At 44.0% G+C, this 22,628-nt stretch overlaps 1 protein-coding gene across 1 annotated transcript in view; it reads left to right on the top strand.

Moving 5' to 3' along the window:
• LOC146596156 (aryl hydrocarbon receptor-like) overlaps positions 1 to 22,628 on the top strand; it is a 51,040-nt gene that overhangs the window by 15,495 nt on the left and 12,917 nt on the right. The window contains exons 3-4 of the mRNA XM_085304379.1: positions 12,828 to 12,940; positions 20,791 to 20,880. Coding sequence (XP_085160505.1) covers positions 12,828 to 12,940; positions 20,791 to 20,880 — 203 coding nt within the window. The remainder of the gene's footprint in view (positions 1 to 12,827; positions 12,941 to 20,790; positions 20,881 to 22,628) is intronic.

Here is a 22,628-nt window from a genome sequence, read left to right as displayed (position 1 = left end):
GTAAGGATATGTGGTCAGGATGTGCATTTATTAATATTATCACTTTGCATTTTTGTTTAGTGAATACTATTATTAAGTCTTACTCATAGGTGTTTAGTAATTTGCTTCTTCTGCTCTCAACTTCTAAGCTATTCAAGTGCATATGCAAATAGGTGTTACATTAAAACCTGGAGGATTGTTTAAGAGAATAAAACATTGTCCTCTGACTATACTGCTTTCTTAATTGTGTAAAACCTATCTTCGCTGTGCATGCAGTGCCAGTGAGAGAACCTCAGGATTGAAAATGCCATGCTAGTGTGGTTTCAGCAGGCAGCAGATACAGCTTCAGATTGAGCTGGCCTTGGAGGAAGTAGCTCCTCTGGAAGAGTGTGCTCTCTGGGAACAGATCCATGCTTGTATAGTGCTTGTACATCCATCTCTCAACATGTTGGTATGTGAAAGTGGCGTTTACCCAATGTATTCTGATCCATTTTGTTGCTTATTTTGTCTGCTTCTGTTCACACAGAGGTCTCATCCAGCCATACTGACCTCCATGGTGGCCCCTGAAGGGGAATATTTGAGAACAAATTCTGTCACAGAGCAGTTCCTGAACAAATGCTGTATCCTTGAGCAGAGGAAGAGGGGTTATGGGGGAAGGAATGAGATGCCTCTAGATCTACTGCTCATATTGGAAAGACAGGAGGTGGCAGTGATTGAGCACAGCACACAAGTCTTGTGACTCTTTGTAGATAGTCAGCTTTCCTGCTTTTTGCTTTCCTTGCAAAATACATTTCCTTGGGCCTTATGAAAATAACTTGTAGGAAGATGACAGAGATCCATGAGATTTCAAACAGACGCTCAATAGCTGTCTGCTCTGTTGGCTTGAATTGCCTCTGCATTGGGGTCTCTCCAGGCTCCTAGTCCCTTCAAACACAAGCAAGGGAGCAGAACTGGCAAGAAACTTCAGGTTAAGATCTCAGGTTGAGACAATGCAAATCTAAAGCTCTTGAGAGACAGACGTTGGGACCAGGATATGCTGATAGCAAGACATGGAGGACTTCTTGCTCTCTGGAGTCTTTTGACTCAGTTGAGAGCTGCAACAGGGAAAGCCATATGCTGGGAATGCAGTGAGGGTCTGAGAAAGAGCTGTGCACTCTGCTTGGGGAGAAAGATTTGCAGCCCTTTGTTCTGTGTATGACGTTACATGTTTGTTCAAGGTTGTGCTAATCAATTCAATAACAAATTTTCACATAGTTTGCCCACAAGTTATTCTTAATGTCTAGAATTTGGCACTGACCTGGTTATTGTAAACTTACAAATAGATCTCATACTCTTAATGAAAGTCATGACTCCTCTTGGGTATTCTTATTACTGGTTTTGTTTACTGTGGGCAATGTTTCCAAGTCTAAAATAATGCTATTTTGTTTCTTTAAGGTGCAGTTCTTACACTTCATATTGACTATATCTTTAACTTTCCAACTTGGTATCTGGGATATTTCAGTTTATTTCTGCTGAAGACACGGAGTTTTTTGGGGGGGAGATGAATCAATGAGTTGTAAAAGTCCTGGAGTGCTCATGGAACAGAAAATATTCATTTTGGTATTAAAGGGGAAGCAGAGCTTGTAGGTGTCTGCATGATTTACAGTGATGAGTTACAGGATGAACATATCTTCCTTGGCCCAAAGGAACTTCCTCAGACTATGGAGGGTCTCTGCCATCTCTAACCTGTCATTTGGAAAACTCTTACACTAGCTAAATACTGCAAAGTGAGAGGAGGCTTGAGCTGGAAGTGCACAAGAGGCAGTGAAGTTGCCTGCTGGAGACTTAGAGAATCTCTGTTCCAGTTATTCATTTTTAGGGAAAAAACAGTGCAGGAAATAGATGCCTGTTTGTTTAGGATTTGGTTCTATGGTGTCCAGTTGGGTACAAATAATACTCCTGCTTGTCTGTATGGTGTTCCACAGAGACCACTAATAGACTATTGCTGAAATCACAGGCTGAATTTGAAATCTTACTATGTAATTCTAGTCAACTCCCTCTAGAATAACAGATACTATGGCCTGACTGTGTGCTGCCTCTCCATAGGTACAGAGCCTTGTGCAAAGCACTTCTTTTGCCTTTGAAAGTCAATGACACAGGGTCTTCAAGGTAAAAACCTCATTGCCTTCTATGTGAAGTCAGTGGCATTAGTCACAGACTTAGGTATGTATGTGGTTGCCTTCCTGTATGGAGACCATAGGGAGAAAGACAGAAGACTTAAAGTTTGCTGAGTATGCGTGTGTGCTTGTGGAAAACTAGTCCTTTTGTTTTAGTGTTTGTGTATTTAACATTTGCACTGAGAAAACCACCAGAAATGCTCAGTGGGAGACTGGCATTAGGATTGTCATTAAGATCAACTAAAGGACTAGGGTTATGAGGGTACATATGATCATAGATCCTGCAAAATGAAGGGAAAGCCTGTATAGGTCTCCTGCAAACTCATGATGGGTCTCATGCAAACTCACCTCTGCACGTGCTTTTCACTTGACATGCAGAAAGTAACATGCAGTCAAAGCATCCTTGCTTTTAAAAGTGCAATTAACTCTTCTAATGGGTCATTTATTATTGACCAGATATGTTCACAGAACTTTGTATCTGTACCATTCAAACTAGAGATAAAAAATTAATCTATTTAATGAAATTTACGTCAACAAATACCTGCAGTGGCAGGTATTATGAAACACTGAGTAAAACCATAGTATCTATTGAAAAATTGAAATTTTCAGCAAATTGAAATTAATTGTTACTGTCTTCAGAAAGTATTTGCCAGGTGCTAGAAGATGGACTCTGTATAGTTCAGTGGTGAAAAATGGATGTATTTCAGCAAGCCAGAGAAAGGATAGCTCTGCTGCCCAGTTTCAGTAAATCTCTACCTATTTCTTCTGCAGTTTCCGTGATATTCTTTCCTTCTAATGCATTTTAAACACTTCACATCTGAGGAGATACTACCTACATCCTACTACCAGTTGGCTTCCTTTTATGACAAAGTAGAATAATTTTGCATTGGTTTTGAAGAGCTCAGCTCGTGCCCAATGAAACAAGAAACCAAAAAAAAAAAAAAAAAAAAAAATCCCCAACCAAATCCCAGAGTAGGATACAAATTACTAAATGCATGTTCCTCTTCTTTACTTCCCAAAATAATTTGAGACTTGCGAGCTTGCTGTAAAATACGTAGATTATATCACAGAAGTGTTATGCTCACATTTGGTGTACTGACTTAATTTAAGGTGCCATCAGAGAGCCAGGTAACAGTGCTTTAGCTGACTTCCCAATCACAGTTCAGCTTTACATTGTTTCTAGCATGTTAACGAAGGAGAAGTTTAGGCCTAGTTTTGCCCCCTTAATATCTGTAATTGAAGAGTACCCAGGAGCTGCAAGGAAGCTGGCTAGATTTTGACTTTTGAGAGTTGAATGGAGACAACAGGGCAAGCAGACAGAAAAAAAGACAGTGGTTTTCAATATGCTTGCCTGTGCAGTTAGATAATGGCAGCATATTGCAAAATGTTCTTATCTACTCTTGCAGTGTTTCCAGCAGTGAGTTTCCAGCCAGTGCGTGTGCTGGGAAAGTGGCATTGCTGGGGTTGTCTTAGGGCCACGCAGGGCAGCTGATTATAGTAAAGTTCTGTCAAGAGAGGATGTTGATTGTGCTAGCCCATATGCTTTTGTTTGAAAACTGCAATTAGTATGTTACACTGAAGAGAAATAGCCAGGCTCTTTCTTGACTTGAAACAGGACTGACAACATGCATACTTTCATGCGTGGAAATATGTGGCAGAAGGTGACAATTACAGGTCCTAGAGGATCCCTTCAGCAGAGAGGATCTGGCCTGTGAGGGTGGCAGGCAGTGCAACCGCTTGCTGGAAGATGAGACCTTGCCAAGTAAAGGGACGAGGGAAGTAGATAATGTCTGATATGGGCAACCTTAAACTGCATCAGTCGGGAAGGTAACTCACTCCTGTGCTGTGAGTGAGTTACAACAGCCATTGCACTGCCTTCTATGTGGAATTGGTCTAAATTTGTCAGCCTAAGCTGTTCTTATGGTGAGAGGAATTCCCATCTCCCCTCCCCTCACCCCCATTGTCAAATATTCTGACTGGGGGAAAACTAACCTTTGATACTTTTCTGTTCAAATGAATGTTCCAATTTGTTTCATTTTTAACCTAAATGGAAACCTCAATGTTTTCAAAACAAAGCTGAAGGGTTTTTTTCAAAATTTCAAATATTCTTTTTTCTTTGCATCAAGAAAATGACTTTGAGAGATTATTTAAAGTGAGGTAGTGTATACCAAAAAACAGAACTGCAGGGTCCCTCTGTCCATGAGCATCTCAGGGCTGTTCTTGAAGCAGAAAAGATGGGAAAAGGAAAATCTCATGATAAAGCTGTTTTTTTGGTTTGTTTTTTACTGTCATGAGAGTGCAAATCTGCGTTTCATGGAATTGGTAAATGGCAGAAAGAGAGAGGAGGGTTAAAAGGCAATTTAATTAAAAACCTCTCTTTTTGGAATCACAGAATAGTTGGGGTTGAAAGGGACCTCTGGAGGTTATCTTGTCCAATCCTTCTGCTCAAGTAGAGTTACTTAGAGCACGCTGCCCAGGACTTTATCCAGTCAGGTTTTGAAGATCTCCGAGCACAGAGACTCTACAGGGCAACGTGTTCTAGTGTTCAACAGTCTTCACAGTGAAGAAGTGTTTTCTTATGTTCAAATGTAATTTCCTGTGTTTTAGTTTGGCTGTTGTCTCTCATCCTGTTACTGGGCACCACTGAAAAGAGTCTGGCTCTGTCCTCTTTACACCCTTTGAACAAGTATATATAAACATTGATAAAATCCCCCTTGAGTCCTCTCTTCTCCAGGCTAAACAATCCCAGGTATCCYAGTCCAGTGGAGGACTTTGTACCTCCCTTTGTGGAACTTCATGAGGTTCCTCTCTGCCCATTTGTTCAGCCTGTCAAGGTGCTGCTGAACAGCGGCATAAGTACTTGATGTATCAGCCTATCTGCCCGGTTTTCTGTCAGCCACAGACTTGCTGAGGGTATATCATCTGTCCTATCATCTGGGTCACAGATGGAGCCATTGAACAGGCTTGGACCCAGGAGTAACCCCTGGCATGCACTGCAACTTCCTGGCCTACAGCTAGGCTTTGCACCACTCATCACAACCTTCTGAGCTCTGCTGTTGCTTTTGTTGCAAAATGGGTGCTTTGTTGCTGGTTGAGGTGTGTTTACTTTGGGGGAAAGTCTAAGAGGGAACAAGGACAGATATGGATAGTTGCTGACATTTGTGCATTATCTTTAGAAGATATGGCATGTCTAACTTAGAAAATGCACTTTTATTGCAAATTTTGGTGCCTCATTATCCCCTTCTCATTCTGTGTTAGTTAGCACTGCCTGGGAGTGGTCTGTGCTGTGATTCACCTCCTTAAATCATGACAGACCTTCAGTTAAAAAGGGACCTGACTAATGCTACTGTAGCATAACTAATAATGGATTAATACTTCCCTGGTATGACTTCTGTGCCTTACTTGGCCAGATCATATCTTTTTTTTTTTTTTTTTTTTTTTTTTTTTTTTTTTACCAAGAAGATGGCTTGAGCTGTGGAATGTGGAAGGTTTCCTTTTATTGGCACTAATGGGGAGGTGCCTCATCCAAAGCAAAGGCTTTTCTAAGAGTCCAATTTCTTTGTACTTCCCCAGAAGAGTAACTGATATGCACTGGGGTGGTTTGCAATGCAGAATGGCTGCAAGGAGCACCATTACCAAACATCCTCCTCTCTCTACATGCAGAGGCCTGTCCAAACAAATAATTTACATGCAGATGTCCCTGCCACCACTTGTAGTGGCTTAAGTGTTTTCTTACCTTGTTAGGATGATTCCAACAGTGGTGTGTGGATGCAGCCCGCTGCCGCTCTTGAAGACATGAAGGTGTTGTGTTCTGTTCTGCTGCTTCTTCTGCATTAATCCCTGGAGTGTGTTTAGGACTGAGCCCTCTTGTTTTTCTCTTTTGCCATCAGTGGCCAATGTGCAGTTCTTTTTCTGCTAGGTGTTTTTGCTTGTTTGGAGGGAAGAGTCAGTGCAGAGAATGTTCCAGTCTGAAAAGCGCTTTCAGATTCCAGAGTTCATTGGCAACCCTGGTAGGTGGAGAGGTCACTCCACTCCATCACTGTCACACAACATAGTTTTCCAAGTTGGGAGTTGGTGGAAGTACAGCATTGCAGACAGAGGGAGGAAACTCTTGGCTTACCAGTCGTCCTGTTCCTGCAGGTTGACAGCACTAATCCAGGCAAGAGAGGCCTAGCAAGTGAAGTAGATGAGAAATTTTCAGTGAGGCCCTGGTGGTGCTAGAGGGGTCTGTGCAGAGTGAAATAGTACAGCACARCACTGTAGAAGAAGGCTGGAAACTGGTTGCTTCTCGTGGAAGGAAAGAAGCCCCTACTCCTCCTGAAGGCCTGCATTTGCAGTTGAAGAACTGGTTTAGAGCCCTCCAGGATGAGGAGGACCTGGACGTGACTTTAAGGGAAGCAACTGGGCCAACAGACTCTTGCAGAGCCTTGCAGAAACACTCAGAAGAAGCAATGAGTGATTGTTGTGGGTGACCCCATGCTGTGGGGAATAGAGGCACCTATCTGCTGACCTGACCTCTTGTCTAGAGAGGTTTGCTGGCTCCAGGGGCTCCTATATGAAATGTCATTGAAAAACTGCTAAGACTTGTCCACATGTCATACTACTACCCTATACTGCTCTTTCACATGGGTGTGAATGATACCAAGGGCAAACAGGAAACAATCAAACAAGACTTCAGGGCTCAGGGCATGGTGGTCAAGGGTCTGGGATCCCAGGTGATCTTCTCCTTGGTCCTGCTAATGAGGGGGAAGGATACGAAAAGCAGTAGGTGGATTTTCCAAGTTAACAACTGACTGCACCACTGGTGTTGGCAACAGAGTTTTGGTTTCTATGATCATGGGACCCAGCAACTGATGGGGAGAGATGGGATCCACCTCACTGAGTGGGGYACACATGTCTTTGCCAACAGGTTGGCCAGCCTGGTAAAGAGGGCTTTAAACTCGGAAGGATGGGGAAAGGGGAGAGTTATAAAGACAGAGTAGTGAACAAAACACAGCTCAAATTGGGAGGCTTCCAGCAAGTGCATGCAGCCAGGGATATGCATATGAGAAATGACTTGCACCGCTCCTGGGAAACCTGTATGCACAATTAACTCTCTGAAATGCCTGTACACCAGTGCACACAGCATGAGGAATAAGCAGGAGGAACCGGAGATCTGTATGTGGTTTCTGGGCCACGACCCCATTGCAATTACAGAGACATGGTGGGCTAGCTCACATGACTGGAATGTCGTCATTCTGTGAAAGCTTTGGAGTGGCCTGAGTACTCAATACTGCTGATAGTGAAGGTCTATTTTAGGCAGTACTTGTGTTCCAAATTAATTATTCACAAATTTTGCTTTTGCAGAGTTGAGCTCTGAGAAATATTCAAGCCATTAAACTCCTCTACTACAGACAGTTGAGTAGAGGGTGACAACCTTTTAGGCTGTTCTTTATCGTCCAGGTCTATTCTTGTCTTGCACGGTCAGTGCAATGGGGAAGTGCGCTGCTACAAGCCTGCTTCTTCTCTAACACTAGAGCTTGCCTGGATAATACAGCCACAGTGCTTACACACTGCTCAGCCTGATGTTCTCCCACATCTGACTGTGCTTGTGAGGCATTATAGGCCTTAACTTTCTAGCATGACAGAAGGACTCCTTTCTCTTGTGTTAACAAGTGCAGTGCACAATTCACTTCTGTCATTTTTTATTTTAAGACTGGATTTGACCTGAAATGATAACTCAGCAATATGCTTACTTTTTCTTTCTCTATATATTTTTCGCATGCAAACAATTTAGTTCTTTTGCATGTGTATGGAACTGCAGTGAGTGCTGGGTGAGTATCATGCACTTGCTGTCCTGGAGAGGACTCTAACTTTGAAGGCCCACAGCAAAACCCAAGCAAACACTCTGGAACTACTGCAATGTGCTCAGTCAGTGCTCTGCTCTTTGCCACTCCAAGCAGGCCAGCCTAGTCCTGTTCTGCACTTTTGCCTAATGTAATGATTGGTCCTAGGCTGAGCTGGTATACATGTGCCAGTTAAACATGATGGCATGGTAGCAGCATTACAGTCTCTTTTTTTTCTAAGGCTTGCAAGGCCTGCTATGTTTTAATTGTGTGCTGTGGACACGGCTCCTTGTGCATACTGATGAAAAGTGAATTTTCCAAAATGGTACTTCTGAGCAGAAAACTCTGATTATTTAAGTAGAGAAAACCAATTTCAAGACTTGTCAGACTTCTAGGTAGAAGTGGATCTTTGCAGGATCTTTGAACTGTGTTGTTCAGGTATTATTGACATCTCTAGGGCTCTAATTCAAATGAAGGACCCTGGACAGCCCCTCAGAACCAATGCTATAATTGCAGAAAGCATTCAATATGGGACAGTAGCCAGGAGACACCAACATGTGCTTATCTACCATTGTACATTCCGGACTGACCCGCTGTTGCATAGACACATGCTGTGAATGTAGTCCTGAGCTGTCTGTCCCTTTGTGTTCAAATAGCTCCTGAAGTAATCTGTGTACACTGAACTTAAGAGGAGTTCCCCAGACTTCCTAATAGAAGGAATTTTGTTGCAGAATCAGATTTTTCTTAGAAGTAGCACTGGAATTTGAATTTGCTTTGCATTTGTATATGGAGCAAAAGGAGTCAATATTTGGGATGGTACTGCATCTGATGAAAACATATTCTGGCCCAAGTGTCACGTATGGTATGTTTGTTGCACACCAGTGAGGGTAAACAGGCCACGTCACTCTTGCTTACTGCAGTCTAACTGAGAGTCAGCATTTGACAAACATCTGCAGATGATGCAGAAGACTTTGCTTGTTGCAAGTGAAAGCAGGAGAAGTGATGGACCAAGGTTATGGGGAGAGGGAAGACATGCTTTGAGAGGGAGAAGGGGTGGGTCAATGGGGAGACGTGGTGCCTTTTCTGTGCTCTTGCCTATCCTAGCAGAAAGATGCTGATGGATGAGGGACTATATTACATTTTGTCCAGCTGTAGGAAATAAAACACGTGGTTATGAGCCAGGGCATATGGCCTACAAAAAAATGTGGGAACCAATTCAGGGCAGGGGCACAGATAYTGGAACCTAACTTGTCTTTGCAGGTGATATAACAAGGGATAGTGATCTAGGATGGAGCCTGGGGTTTCAAGCTAGACAGTAAGAACATCTTTCCCAGGAGGCTGACGCAGCGCTAAGGCAGGTCCTTAGAGAGGGGAGATCTTCATCTTCAGCTAGAGAAAGCCAGGTCTGCCTTGATTTGGTGTTGGGAATAGACCTGCCAAGATGCATAAGCTGAACAGGAGATTTCTCGGAGACTCCCTTCCCAGTGACATGTCTGTGATATGTTGCTGAGCACAGCTGTTTTGTCAAGGGCAGGACTTTCGAGAAATCTGAGTCACAAAAAGACTGCTGACCAAATTCCTGCAGTGTCTCCTGGGAACGGAGTTAGGGCAGCTGCCAGTCACATGTCCTGATCCATTTAGATCCTGGAAAGTGGCTGGTAGCAAAGGATTTTCCAGTGCAGAAATGGTGTGATCCAAGGGTGCTTAGCTCCAAGATAAGTTAGGAGACAGAGTGCTGGGCTTAAGGTCCTCTGGGTGAGCAGAGAAGCAAGGGTCAGAGAGCCAGTTTTATGCTCTGCTGTCTGTTCCATGTCTCACTTTCTCTGATATTCTGTCATTGCTACATGACTTCCTGGTCATGGAAGAGTTTAAAAAAATGCTATTTATAAATGAGATTTTAATTTGTCAGAATGTTTTTAACTTCAGTTGAACACATTTTTCTCTTATAAAACCTGTCTGGAGTGAGGACAGTATGTGCTCAGGTATAATCTGCTAATGACCTGTTGATCGGAGTGAGCTCAACATCTGAGACAGTGCTTATTTTAGAGCAAGGGGACCCTTCTCTGGGGGTGCCTGGAAGATGGATGCCTGGAAGATCTAGATTGACTTTGAAATAGGCAACCTTGTGTAGGAGCAGGGAGAGTATTGCCTTTGCTTTAGTTGATGCTGTTGCCTTGGTCCAGGGCTTGTTTGTTCTGCATTAAACCAGTGAGGAGCAAAACTGCCTTCATACTCCCACCCTCTAATATAAATGTAGTGCAAGAGGATGATGTCCCTCAGCTTTGCTCCAAATTGCATACTGGGAGAGGGCTTTGGGCTGTTTTTTTAAACCTGTGACTCGATACTGGCAACTCACACAGTTCTGTGTTGCTGCAGACCATGGTAGTGCAAGAGGAGCTGCCACACCACAGCTGTGTGCTGTGAGCTGTGTGTCATCCTCTGTCCTGTTTTGGCTGTCTCAATGTCCCATCTGTGTATGTGTGTGTATGAAGGGCATCCCTGGCACAGGAGGAAGCTGTCAGTCCCTTCATTAACACTGTGGCTATAGCCACCAGGACTACAGCTCTGGTAAGAAGACCTGCATGTTGAGACATCTAATGAAAAGTATTCCTTCCTCTGACGAAGGCTCAAGATAGAGCTTTACATGCAAAATGTACTTTAAAGATTTGAGAGTTTACTACTACATTTAAGGTAGATTTTTTTAAAAGCTGTAAAAATAACAGGAATATAATTGTTGTATGGAATCAATTAATTCCAGTGCCCACCCACAAAAGAAAAAATATATATATATTTTGGTGAAGAAGCAGCATTCAGATTAAAAATATATAGGAATCAGAGTAAATGTTGCATGAGTGAGTATACTTCTCTCTGGATAGCCAAACCCTCCACTGTAATGTCATGCCTAGTTTTGGTGGAAAATAAATGTTTRGGTGGTCTACAACCAGTATGAATCTATGTAGAAAACCAAACAGAGACTAGTAATAGTCAAGATTTCTTTCTTTCTGAGTTGCAACAGAGACTGAGAGCACCAGGCCTGAACTAGCCCCTCTCCTCCCTTCAGCTCTCACAGATTGAAGCTGGAATGAAAAGGAATCAGCCCAGTTTTAGAGAGGGGAATGTTTGCAGCCATTTTCCTCAGAATTTGAGCTTTACGTTCAATTCCTGGTTTCCTTTGCGTTTCCCACATCATAGAGATACAGCATCTCTTCAGTCAGAGCATCCAGCCTCCCAGGTAGGCATGGCAGACAGCCAAGAGGCTTAGTGTGATGCAGAGCTAATCTTGCTCACCTGCCCTTCTAAGTCTAGTGTTTCCTGTTGGTTGCATCTTCCTCCATTACTCAAATATTTCTGTTTGCAGCTGTGTTACTAACACAAGCAAGCTACTGGATTTGACTTTGGGATCTCTCTATTCTGCAAGGTTCAGAAATGCTGAGCTGGAGGAATAGAGCCTTGATACTGCTTGCTGTGCATCTTGGTATTTGCAGTGTCTGGAAAGCTGCTTGTGCACAAAGATTGTATACAGTTTCAGCAGCTGTTCTGGCAAAGCAAAAGGAGAGCAGAGATTTGGAGAGACTGTTTTTCTTTACATGCTGGTTACTGGTGCCTTCTGATTTGCTGATCAGTCACTGCTCACAGCTTTGCTCCTGCTGCCATCAGGGCTGACAGCTTTATGGGGGATTAAATTACTGCCAGGGTCCATCTGACACTCCCTAGCTTATTGGCATGTTGGTTTTTTGGCACACAGTGTAGGAGCTTGGAAAGGCAAATTCTAAAAGAATTCGCTCTCTTTGAGCAGCAAAAAAAGACAGCATCTGGCAGGCTACAACAGTATCTGCTGTGGGCACCTAGCACGCTCTCCTCCTAGGCTCCAGCGAGAGGAGCTGGTTTATYAGGGACATCTTGACTCTGGCCAAATCCTCAAGGTGCTTGCAAGAAGCTTTTCACTTTTCCTGCATTGTCCACAGTCTCCTGGACAGACGTGTGAAACACAGAGGTTTGTTGTCGTCTTGCTGTTTAACCATTATCCACCCTAAAATACAGATGTGGTCTCATTGGCAGGAAGCACAGTACAAACTTTACAGGTGCATCTTTTAGTAAATATGAGTGATAGATTTACTCATCCATATTTATTGTGCATAAATACACAGATTGCCTGTGATCTCAAGTGTGTGTGTATTTGTACTTCCTTCTATGTGTACATTTTTCCGTGATGTTTTTCTCCTGCTGTGAATGGTGGCTTATCTTAATTTAACTGAGTAAACTAATTATGCTGGTGGACTATGAGACTATACGCTTCAAAATGGCATATTTCTTATTCAAAAAGAGAATGGGGTATGCTGCAAAGCCTTTCATGTAAAACAAGCCACCACTGCTGCTGATCAGCCTAACTCTGCTATCCTTAGCAGAGTCAAGGCATACAAGAAGATCTGTGGATCTATTCTATTTCAGCACAGCAGACGCGGCAAGGAAATACCAAACATGGTAATGCCTCTGGCAGAAACGGAGCAGCCACTGTGCTCCAAGAGATAGTAGAGTGTGTTTGGCTTTGTACCTAAGGACTGGCTTGGACCTGCACATGACTTCTTAGTCCTGGCAAGAAGTGGGAGGAGGCTTTAAAACTGTACCCACATTGGGACTGGGGGTCTCAGTGATTGCTGCTGCTAAATGATAAAATTTTTTATGGCTGATGAACTAACTAAAAATGTCCTTGAGAGACGTTGAGGAAAATGAGGAGTGAAACAAAAGGTGATGGTACATCACAGCTTCCTCTGGAGCAGCCAGGTCCGTAAGAGATTGTGATATTTGCCAGGGGGACTTCCTAAGGGAATTTAGTGCTGCAATAACATTTTCCTTTGCTTTGTTCCAGTTGCTCTAAAGAATCACAATGCCAAAGAAGCAGAGAGGAATGGAGACCATGATAGTGGACCGGCTCCGGACTTGGCAACTGCAGGAGTACCAGAGGGAGAGCTACTCTTACAGGTTAATGCTCATGTATGCCTGGCAAGCTCTTTCAAGGCAGTTTCCCCTTGACTCCTTTTCAGCTGCTTTGAGTTTTACCTAAAGCGCAGGTTGCTGTGTTGTTAATCGCAGGACATTAAGGTGAAATATGTGATGGCTTGGAAGGGGAGAAACTGTCCAGTTCTTGATCTCTGTTCAAGTATTTGTTGATCAATACAGCCTTTTACTGAGGATGCAAAACTCATTTTCTCCCTGCTCTTGTTCAGTAACTTCACACTGTGTAACTTACAAAGGTTCTGATGTAGCAGAGGTTTAGGCTCTCTTCAAATCGCTGGAGGAGAATTGTTGTTGTTGCTTCTGCTTCCTTTTCCCTTCTTTCCCAGAGAAAACTGCCAACTATAAATCTTTCAAATATCAGAACTCCTCTTCATCTCACTCTGAGCAGCACTAGATTGCTGAGCCAGAGGAACAATTGTTCCGGTTTGTTTTACTGGACCATACGTGTAGCATGGAAGCCAAGCAGAACAGGACATTGAGAGTGTTTTACCAAATAGGTTTACTGGTCTAGCACTCAGGGTGTTGCCCAAACACAGATGAAAATGGGGAAGAAAATGTTATGGAGTCTTCCCCGTTTTTCAGACAGTGATGCTTAAAATGTGGAGAGTATAAATAGGCATTGATGGGCCAATTGTTCACCCGGTATGTGTAGCGTATGTAGCTGCCTCCAGCTGCAAGGGGCATGTGGCTTGCTCCATTGGTGAAACTGGAGGCATCCCATGTTATGACGCAATGTGACTCCTAAACCTGGCAAAATACCTCTCCTGCAGCAAGCTGGAGTGTGTGGAAAGAGGTGTAATGTGCCCTCTGTTGCAACTCTTATACTTCTTCTGAGCCCACAGGGAATGGCCTCTCGCCCTATGACTTCTGCTGTTAGAGGAGCCTCAGCAACAAAGTGTGAATGTTTCTCTTTTATCCCCTTAGCAGCAGGGGGCTTAAGTGCAGTCTGCTGCATCTTGTAACCAAGAAGCACTGACAGCCACATTCACTGAATCATTTTCCATGTTTCTCTGAGTATCAGCACAATCTTGGTCACCCTTTTGCAGCCTGGCAGGGGTTTGCTTGCATCCAGATGTATGGGATAGCATGCCAGTACCTCAAGACAGAGGAGTTGAGTGTGGAATGCCTGGGTTCTCTTCTCAAGGGGGAATGCAGACAGAGGCCTTTTCTAAGAAGGCTGAAATGGGTTTTGTAGGCCCAAACCCAGGCACTGATTGCCTTTTGGAGGAAAGGCACTGGGGGCAGGAAATAGGACTGGGGGCAGGAAATCTCACTAAAGGAGTCCAAATTCTGTATGAAGTTTCCAGGCAGCCTTCGCATGTAACGCCATGTAAGATCAATGCCACTCTTCTAAACTGGAGGGCACGAAAGCTTGGATGTACTCCACTAAGATCCAGGAGGAAGACTTGCACCTCTTTGCCTAGCAGAAATGAAGATGTACCCTTTGCACCTGCTGTTGTGGAAAGCAGAGTTCCTGAGTTGCAACACTCCCCATGAGGCAGGTGTGCCAGCTCTGTGATAGTGAAGAGATTGTAGTCACAATAGCTCACAAATATTTTACCTAATCAACTACAGTTCGCGCTTTGGGTTGCCTTTGTCCTGCTGTTTTCTCTCAAAGCCTCATCTCTCATATTTGATGTAAAGGCTGTGTGAACTCCATGAATAACCTCATATCAACAGAGTCTGCCATTTGCACACTCTGCCTCTGTCCAAGGATATTCTGTTCCCAACTCTGCAGCATTCACTTCTTTCTCTCTTTAAATATGAAAAAGTGTAAATTTGCCTCAAGTAGAAGTCAACTGTTACTATGCCAAACTGACTTGGGACTGGGGGCTGTTCTAGACTCTGGCCTTGTTGCTTGTGCCTATTACCATGGAAAAGATTGAATTTTAAACATAGAAAACAGTTTTATTTTCCAGAGCATGCTTCATGTAACCCCCCAGGCAATGCCACTAATGCCTATGGGATGGCTGGGCTGAACCTGCCACTTTGGTGATTTACTCAGAGGTGTCTGTAGACACACTCCTTGTGTGTCTCCAAACTGCACACTGACGAAAATAAAAAAATTTTGCTTTGATAGTGAGAGGCACCCTCACAACAAGGTCCTACGAGGTAGCAGGTCTTCCTTCCTGTCCCCTCTTGGCACTGGAACATGGGCTGCAGTACTCTCGCCTGCCTGAAGAGGAAGGGCTTTCATCTGTGGTGGTATAAGCAGCAGTAGCATGCTGTTCATCCCCAACATTTATTTAAAAGCTCATTCAGCTCTTACTACTAAGTGCAATAATACTCCTGCTTGACAGCTAAGGAGTCAGGAATTCACTGTGTTTAATGAGAGAAGTCTTAAAGCTAAGCTTGTCAATAATCCAAAATGCAAGGTTTTTGCTATCAAAGCACAGAACTGTGAATGTAACAAAGCTGTGCTCAGCAGGACTCACTGGGAGCTGACACCCTGCTCATCAAACTCCTCAAGTTTGATGCCAGTCTTGTAGAGGCACCAGGCTGTGCATTAAAACCGCAGTGTTCAGATTTGGCTCTTCCAGGAACCCTCCTGTATGATGCTGAAGCCAACTGAGATCTAGAACTTGCCCTTGCACTATGAGGAAGTTCTCCTACATGCTTAAAAGCCTTTGAGAGCTATAACTCCTTTGTCTCATCTCTTAGCCAAAAATGTAAGGCTCTCTCTTCCTTTCCTTTCCTGTAATTTTCCAGCCTTACATTTTTGTTCTCTTCTTGTCATCAAGGCTCTCTCTAGCAGCTTCCTGAGAATAAGAAGGCGTGTTAAACTGGGGTTAAGCCACTTTAAATTGACTGAAGCCTAAGCAAGACTGAGAATTGGGTCAATAGTCTTGCCTAGTTACAAATCTGTATTATTAAGCAGTACAGGATAACATATACATTATATTTTGCAAGTTATTAAGTCTTCCTCTTGGTCAGTGTACTTAAGAAAAGATAGTGATGCAAGATGTGCTTGGCTGCCATCGTGGTATGGAAATGCCTTAGAAACTACTCAAAGGATTAAAGTGCATTTAGTGGCACTAATTAACCTCTGCAGCAGATTCCCACACATTCAGATCGACACAGTAAATAGAGAGAGCATTTGTGCCCAGAATAAAGGGAATGGGGGAAATACAGACCTGGACAATGAAACAAGAATTGGCAGCAACAATAGCTGAATTTGGCTGAGAGTACACGCTAGGCTCTAATTACTCTTGGTGCCTATACATTGTGAAGGGAAGGAGTGGGCCAGACCAACTGTGGGTTCCTGTGGATTCCCCATCTGTAGCTAGGGTTAGTGTTACAGGACTGGTTTTAGCTCCTGACAGACATGGAGCACAGGGTTTCTGGGATAAATGCTGCAGGAGGACCCTGCCATCTGAAGGATTTCTGTTTAAAGCTAGCAATGGTGCCCCTGCAAGGACCTGTTGTCCTTATGAGGAGAGTAGCCAGGTGGTGATGTGGCTGCTAGGAAAGCTGTTCAGGTTCTAGGGAACAAAACCAGCTTTCTTCTTGATTGGGGGGGGTGTCTATTTTCATGGCTTTTGCTATTAGACAGCACTGGAAGGCATTTACTGGAGGTCTGTTGGAATCGTTTCAGAGCTGAGGAAACTGAACCACAAGGTGATGCTTACCACACAGGGTCATGGGGTAATCTCTTGTAGGCTTTCTTCCAGGCCCAGTGAGACTAGGCAAGGGAGAGCAGACAGTGTCAGGATCTCCAAAGTATGAGGCTTTATGCCATCGTAACTTCTTCTCCATGATTGACGAAGGCTGGTACAGTGGCTGCATGCCTGGGGTATTCCCCTGGATCTTGTCAGTGGCTGTATTAGCAATGTCCTTGTATGCACTGACGTCTGCCCTGTGCCACAGAGGAGAAATATAAAGCCAGGGCATCTGGAACAGCAGCCTCATTCCCAAATTGTTAGGATAGCTCCTTTGCATGACTGACCTTCGTAGCTCTCCAGAGAGCAAAGGACACTGTCTCCAATTACCAGCACCTGATCCCTTCTCCTGTGACCCTTACTGCCAGTCCTGGGGTTGTCAGCACAGAGAAAACATTGTGTCTGGTTCAGATCTGAGATGCTCTACCAGTAAGGCATTGATCCAGCCCAAGCTGAGAAAGTGGATGTGTTGAAGGATTTGTGATGCTGGGGAGGAAGGGAACATGCTCACAAGAGCTGCTGCCTCACCTCAAAACATCTGCCTTCTTTTATTTAATGCCCATCCATAGTGCCCTAAAGGTGCGGTTTATGCAGACTTCCAACAGCATATTTACAGTCCAAATTTATTAAGCAGGTAGGAATGAGCCCCTCTTGAGGAAGACGACAGCTCTGACTAGCTCAACCCATTCTTGCCTAGGAGTATAATGCTTCCTCACATGCCAATTTTGCAGTCCCAGAGCTCTAGGAGAAGATGAAAAGGCCACTGAACTGTAAAATATGTAATCTTGTGTAGCATTAAAAATACATCAGAAACTTCAGATTGGTTGCCTTGGTAATTTCTTTAGTGAGGACTTCGTGCTTTGAGCCTGCACAGGCCAAGGAACTGGAGTGTTTATTTTATGAAAACAGAGCATAGCATTCAGAGAATGACTCCAGTGTGTTTGAGTGGAGGATGTGCATGATCAGGGGCAGATCAAGGTCCTGGAGAAGCTGAGAGTAGGCTGGGGATGGTAGTGCAGGCCATTCAGATGGAGATACTCATGCAGGTTCTCAACAGCAGACAGGAGCTCTCTTCAGAGAAATCTCGCAAGCTCCTAGGCCTTATTCATGTGTCTGCTGTCCTTCCCAGCTGCAGCAAGTCAGAGGAGAGGTTTTGAGAAGGAAAAGGCCACAGTGACAGATCCAAGGATCTTCCAGCTCCCAAGGATGGCACTGTACACAGACCCATGGGCTTGTTCAAACATCCCCCCTGGGAAGAACCCAGCCAAATAGTACATGGTGATCTGTAGTGTGGTTGCTCCTCACTGAATGTTCTCCTCTGGCTGAAGCTGATATGAAACACTGTTTTGGTTCAAGGTCGTCAGGAAGTTTCACTTCAAAGTACCAGAACAGTCCCACTCCTAATTGTGTCCAGTTTCTTTCTGAAAGCAGTTCTAACATTTTATTTGCTCTTCACATTTTATGACAATAAATACCCATATCTGCCTTCTGCCACTGGAACTGAAGGTAGATTTTCCATCAGTCTGAATTAGGATGCATTCTAGCAGGTGTACAGAATAGATGTGTGACCTTAGAGAAACCCAGCAGAAGGCACTGTCTGTTTTCTTGGTTAGCACAGCTCTGCCAGCACTTGAAGACAGCAAGTTTAGCAAACACAAAACAAAAATGTTTGTGTTTGCTAAATGGGGGCACTTTTTTGTCAAATCTGGAAGAAAGTAAATTAATGTTTTGTTTTGACACATCGCTCTGTTCAGCCTCCCAGATGCTCTGTCCTCTCTCCTCATACCAAATGCTCAGTTACACTACAATGTAACATGATGTTTACATTACTTCAGATCTCAGAAATACAAGGAAAAATCACCTTATTTTTGAGTGCATCTTTTTTTTGGGGGGGGGGGCAATTAAATAGGATATTCAGGATTAAAAGGCCAGTTGCAGAACCCTGTTTGCATTCCAAGTAACTAAGAAGTGACCCCGTAACATCTCAGCTCTTGTTGGAGAAGCAGAGGCTGTCCATCCTGTGTTGAATGGATGAGTTTTTAGGTCTCTAGCATGCTGCAAGGAGAAGGTATCCAACCAGGATCTCCAGGGAAAAAGAATATGGCCTATTCACAGCAGTGATCAACAAGAAGGTAAAAACTCCTCTTAGGACACCTAACTATGTCATCAGAGCTAACCTTTGTTTGGAGATGCTTTGGATCTATTCTCAAATTCCTGTATGTTCCATGCACCATGACATGTAGCTGACTGTTCTGTGCAGATTGCTTTTTTCACTCTCTGCAGCAAAAATTAGCTTTTGCTGTCAGAGCAGAGCTGTCTCCCTCTTTGAGGTAGGAAGCAGGGTATGATTCTGCCTGTAGAACTGCCTGATGTAACAGAGGTCAGATGATGCTATTATGAATGTGCTTATAACAGAAAAAGACATAAGCAACACCAACAACTCCTGTTGCTTAGGATTCCTGTTGCTCAGCTTGGGATTCCGTTTTTCTCCATCCGTCAAGTGATGGATTTACCCAAGTGAAGTAGAGTGGAGGAAAATCTAAGAATAAACAGTGTTTGACTTGATCTGGCCAGGCAATTCAAAGAGTAGCAGAAGTCTCCTACTTTATTGTTGTTCTAATAGGCTTGGCAGAGACCTGGATTTAGRTGTTTGTATTGTACAGCCATGCCAAGGCACTGTCTTGGGCTGCTTCTCTGAAGAGCGGGGATTTAAAGAGATGCTCCTTGGTGAAGTTCCCACTCTGAATGGTAGTTCTGTCAAATCCATATGTAGAAGCTTGAGAAGCAGTACCCTCGTCACCACACTGTGTTTACAGATACCAGGAAAAGTATTTCTTCATGTTTGCTCATGTTTTTTCTTTTCTTTTTTTTTTCTTTTTTAAACAAATTACCATCCTCAGTCTGGATGTTCTCTCCTGTTGCAACATTATGTTAGCTATCGGTGAGCTAGCACTGATGGAAAATGGACTGGAAGCTATTGACATTGCCTCTATGTTCATGAAGAGATGACATGAAGAACATGAAGAAGCCTCCCTATCATCAAGGTCCAGTGTTAAATCAAGGAAAACAAAATAAAGAAAAACCAAAAGACAAATGCCAAGATTTTCCCAAAAGAATAAATTCTGTCCATTTTTTGTTTACCTTTTGGGTGTAAATATATTGGCATTTCTATTTTCAAGCTCTTCTTCCACTGCACTCAGATGTTTGAATTTGATTTGTGATGAAAGCTGAGGTTCTTTTGTGAGCAAAAGATAGCAGTTGGTGGGCCTTGCAAGCTTCTTTATTTCTGAGTTTCAGAATAACCTCTAGGGATGAGCAGGCAAACACTGGCTGTTACAGAAGTAAACACAACTGTAAGAAATTCACTTTGCTTCAGACTGTGCCATAGGCTGTTTTTAAAGTAGGCTAGCAGATGCCTATAAAGGCTGTGTGTTGCTGTGGCCCTGACCTTCCATAATACAGTATACATATATAGCCATTGCAAGTATTGAGGTGGCTGGCATTATTTCTTTCCTGCAGAAAGATTATGAAACCAAGAAGCTGCCTGAACAGTGCTTTGGCAGATCTGGTAAAAGCTAACATATACCTGGTGTTATGGTAGCAAGATGCTGTTAAGAAGCAGCGGGCTGACCCTTATCAGTGCCGTCCTCACAGCTGATGGAGGATGAACATAAGACTAATGATAGGCAAGAGGTGCGTTTAAGTCAACCTTCTGTTCCCTAAGCTGAATGCCTTAAAAGCTGCTATGTTAACAATTGTAGCATTGCCATGCCTGAGGATTTGTGTATGTCAGAGGTAGGTCTGCACCTGTGTGATCCCTCAAGCTGTAGCTGTACTGAACAGACCAGAGAAGACAAGGCATTCCCTACATGTGCTGTATGCCTTCATGATCTCCTTCCCCTCTGGTTGCTTGGCTGTAATGCTGATGCCTTGTCCTTTCACTCTCCAGCAACTCCTTTTCTTCCAGGGTTTCCTGTGCTTAATTTATGTACTGCTATACACATTTTCCTTGGAGGGGCAGTGACTCAGGTGCCTGCTAGCTGGGATAGCCAGAACTTGAGTTACCTAGTGTCCAAGCAGAATGAAACCTACTGCCCTGTTAGAAAAGGGTGATGTGAGCATGACATCTTACTGATGGCCTTCTCTCTCCCCTAGGCACTCAATGGCTTTGTGTTGGTTGTGACATCAGAAGGACTGATATTTTACTCCTCACATACAATTCAGGACTATCTGGGATTTCAGCAGGTTAGTGGAATGCCTGTGATTTGCTGTAGTGGGTTTACGCTTGCTAAATGCATCACCAAGCACTTGCTCAGTGGTGGAGGATAGGCTTAAGTTCCCTACTGGGAGCTCTGGAGAGGTAGTAGGTCTCTTTGGATTGTGTACACTGGGAGAAAGCAAGACATTGACATTACTGTGAACTCAGAGTATCTTTCCCTTCGTAAGGCTCAGAAATCATCACAGGAAAAGCAGGGGGAGGAGAGCTGCAACATGCAAAGCTTTTTACCCTCCCTGTGAATTTGGTGACTTGGGAATTTAAGATGTGAAATTTAAGAAGTGCCCTAGCTGTACTGAGCCAAAGGTGAAGGGAAAAGAAAAATGTTTAGAGTCTTTTCTGTGGTTTTGCACCCCAACACAGTCCTTGGGACAGAGCAGCCAGGCTAGCAAAGCCTGTTGATAGGAAAACCTCATCTCAGTGCACTTGGCAATTTAATGTTTTCTAACAATGTTAAATTTCCCACTGTCATGAAGGCTGTTCCCCAAACTGTAGGCTTCTGGGGCCATGCTCAGGAGTGGGGCTATGAGCTGGGTGAGTTATAATTCCTCCATGGCCATAAGGGTAGATGGACATTCATATGTTTTCATGGTTAAGTTTGTCCCACTAATCATTTGTGCAGTTTTTGCAGAGGGCTATGTGGAGGGTTGCAGCAATCCGACAGTGTAAGTTCCTGTCTTGGTGACTGGGAATACACGGGGAATTCTCACCATCCCTGCACAGAAGTTTTTCCTCATGTTCAGACAGAACTTCCTGTGTTTCCGTTTGTGCCTGTTGCCTCTCGTCCTATTGCTGAGCACCACTGAAAAGAGCTTGGCTCCATCCTCTTTACACTCTTCCTTCAGATATTTAAACACTGATGAGATCCCTCTTCGGTCTTCTGTACTCCAAGATGAACAATCCTAGCTCTCTCAACCTTTCCTCATAGGAGAGATGCTTCAGTCCCTTAATCATCTTAGTAGCCCTTCACTGGACTCATTCCAGTAGCTCCATGCTTCTCTTGTATTGGGGAGCCCAGAACTAGACACCTCAACAAGGTTGAATAGAAGGGAAGGTTCACCCCCCTTGACCTACTGACAATGCCCTTCCTAATGCATCCCAGGAWACTGATGACCTCCTTGGCCACAAGGGCATGCTGCTGGGTCATGGTAAGCTTGTCCACTAGGACTCCCAGATCCTTCTCTGCAGAGCTGCTTTCCAGCAGGTCAGCCCCCAGCCTGTGCTGGTGCATGGGGTTGTTGCTCCCTAAGTGCAGGACTCTGCCCTTCCCTTTCTGGAACTTCATGAGGTTCCCCTCTGCCCAGCTCTCTAGCCTATCTAGGTCCTTCTGAATGGCAGCACAGCCCTCTGGTGTATCTGCCACTCCTCCCAGTTTTGTATCGTCAGCAAACTTGCTGAGGAGACACTGTCCCTTCATCCAGGACACTGATGAATAAGTTGAACAGGATTGGCTCCAGTGTTGATTGGCTACAGACCTCCAATTAGGCTTTGCCCACTGATTGCAACCTCTGAGCTCCGCCGTTCCACCAGTTCTCAATTCACCTCACTGTCCATCTAGCCCACACTTCCTGAGCTTGCCTGTGAGGATGTTATGAGAGACAGTGTCAAAAAGCCTTACTAAAGTTGAAATAAATAACAACTGTTGCTCTCCCCTTATCTACCCATGCAGTCATTCTGTCATAGAAGACGATCAGGTTGATTAAGCATGATTTCCCCT

The sequence above is a fragment of the Rhea americana genome, unplaced genomic scaffold, assembly GCF_003343005.1.
Source record: "Rhea americana isolate MKP2758 unplaced genomic scaffold, rheAme1 scaffold_209, whole genome shotgun sequence".
Taxonomy (NCBI): Eukaryota; Metazoa; Chordata; class Aves; order Rheiformes; family Rheidae; genus Rhea; species Rhea americana.
This window is presented reverse-complemented; position numbering and strand designations above follow the sequence as displayed.